Below are 1,831 nucleotides of genomic sequence, written 5' to 3' on the forward strand. Positions count from 1 at the left end.
AAAAAAAAAAAAAAAAAAAAAATTCTTGTCTGTGAGGAACATGAAAATATAAAAAAGAAAAAAAAGTACAAAAATTAGTCAGGTGTGGTGGCATGCAGCTATACTCCCAGCTACTCAGGAGGCTGAGGCAGGGGAATTGCTTGAACCCAGGAGGCAGAGGCTGCGGTGAGCTGAGACCACGCCACTACACTCCAGCCTGGGCGACAGAGTGATACTCTGAAGGGAGGAAAAAAAAAAACCTTTCTTTCTATTCCTTTTAGGAAGGACCATGAAAAAGCTGAATTTGAGGTACATGAAGTATATGCTGTGGATGTTCTCGTCAGCTCAGGAGAGGGCAAGGTGAGGAGAGTACCAGAGTTGGCAAAGAGGGGTGACTGAAAGTGTTTGCCAGACCAAATGTTACTTAAATTACTCTTGCAGGCCAAGGATGCAGGACAGAGAACCACTATTTACAAACGAGACCCCTCTAAACAGTATGGACTGAAAATGAAAACTTCACGTGCCTTCTTCAGTGAGGTGGAAAGGCGTTTTGATGCCATGCCATTTACTTTAAGGTACTACACGTAGCAGTGATAGTACTTGGAACCAGTCTGACTCACAGACCGTACACCCAGGAACACTTTTTCCTCTCCCTTCCTGCCTAGACTTGTAGCGTGCACGTGCTCACTCCCTCCCTCTCTCTCCCCATCTCCTTCTCACTGAAGGTAATGTAAAAGAGCAATCCTAAGCATGATTTCTGCCTGAGGGTAGGAGCTATTTTAAAATATGAGCAAAATGGTAAGACTTGATGGGGAGTTAAGAATATTTCTGAATATCATCTTCTCCTGCCAGAGCATTTGAAGATGAGAAGAAGGCTCGGATGGGTGTGGTAGAGTGCGCCAAACATGAACTGCTGCAACCATTTAATGTTCTCTATGAGAAGGAGGGTAAGTTCTAAAAAGAGCTTCACTTTGGATTCCCTGATTATATGATATCCTTCATATAAGTTCAGAAGAGCTAAGTATGACAACAGAGGAGCTTTTTATCAAAACACGTCTTCATTTTTGCCATAGGTGAATTTGTTGCCCAGTTTAAATTTACAGTTCTGCTCATGCCCAATGGCCCCATGCGGATAACCAGCGGTCCCTTTGAGCCTGACCTCTATAAGTCTGAGATGGAGGTCCAGGATGCAGAGCTAAAGGTTAGTATGGAATAGAAGGTTGTGAGTATGTTATGGTACCTGTCCTGGAGTGAGGGCTAAATGCCAGCAAAGTCCTGAAAAGAGCTACAGTACTGAAAGTAACCCTTTTTTAAAAATTTCCTCCCCATTCCTCAAAATTTGTTTCCTTCTTCCTGTTTTCTAGGCCCTCCTCCAGAGTTCTGCAAGTCGAAAAACCCAGAAAAAGAAAAAAAAGAAGGTGTGTTGTGATCATCCCTCTCTGGCAGGGTGAACCTGTTCCCTCTTTCTCCCATCGTGTTAGGTCATGGTGGGATACGGATTTTTGTACAGATATTCCTCAGCTTAAATGATAGGACTTTGTCCCAGTAAACCCATCATAAATTGAAAATAAGTCAAAATGGATTAAAAAATTTTTTTTGGCCTGGTGCAATGGTTCACGCCTGTAATCCCAGCACTTTGGGAGGCCAAAGTGGGTGGATCACCTGAGGTCTGGTGAGACTAGCCTGGCCAACATGGTGAAACCCCATCTCTACTAAAAATATAAAAAATTAGATAGCCGGGCGCGGTGGCTCAAGCCTGTAATCCCAGCACTTTGGGAGGCCGAGGCGGGTGGATCACGAGGTCAAGAGATCGAGACCATCCTGGCCAACATGGTGAAACCCCGTCTCTACT

The 1,831-nt window shown here is 44.2% G+C and overlaps 1 protein-coding gene across 1 annotated transcript in view; it reads left to right on the forward strand.

The window, feature by feature from the left end:
• The window catches only part of PA2G4 (proliferation-associated 2G4), a 7,514-nt gene extending 6,060 nt beyond the window's left edge, over positions 1-1,454 (forward strand). Inside the window, exons 7-11 of the mRNA XM_017536294.2 lie at positions 261-339; positions 421-554; positions 832-926; positions 1,053-1,180; positions 1,344-1,454. Of these exons, the coding sequence (XP_017391783.1) occupies positions 261-339; positions 421-554; positions 832-926; positions 1,053-1,180; positions 1,344-1,430 (523 nt within the window). The 3' untranslated portion in view covers positions 1,431-1,454. The remainder of the gene's footprint in view (positions 1-260; positions 340-420; positions 555-831; positions 927-1,052; positions 1,181-1,343) is intronic.
• The last annotated feature ends 377 nt before the right edge of the window (positions 1,455-1,831 follow it).

Source organism: Cebus imitator, unplaced genomic scaffold (assembly GCF_001604975.1).
Source record: "Cebus imitator isolate Cc_AM_T3 unplaced genomic scaffold, Cebus_imitator-1.0 Scaffold96, whole genome shotgun sequence".
Lineage (NCBI taxonomy): Eukaryota > Metazoa > Chordata > Mammalia > Primates > Cebidae > Cebus > Cebus imitator.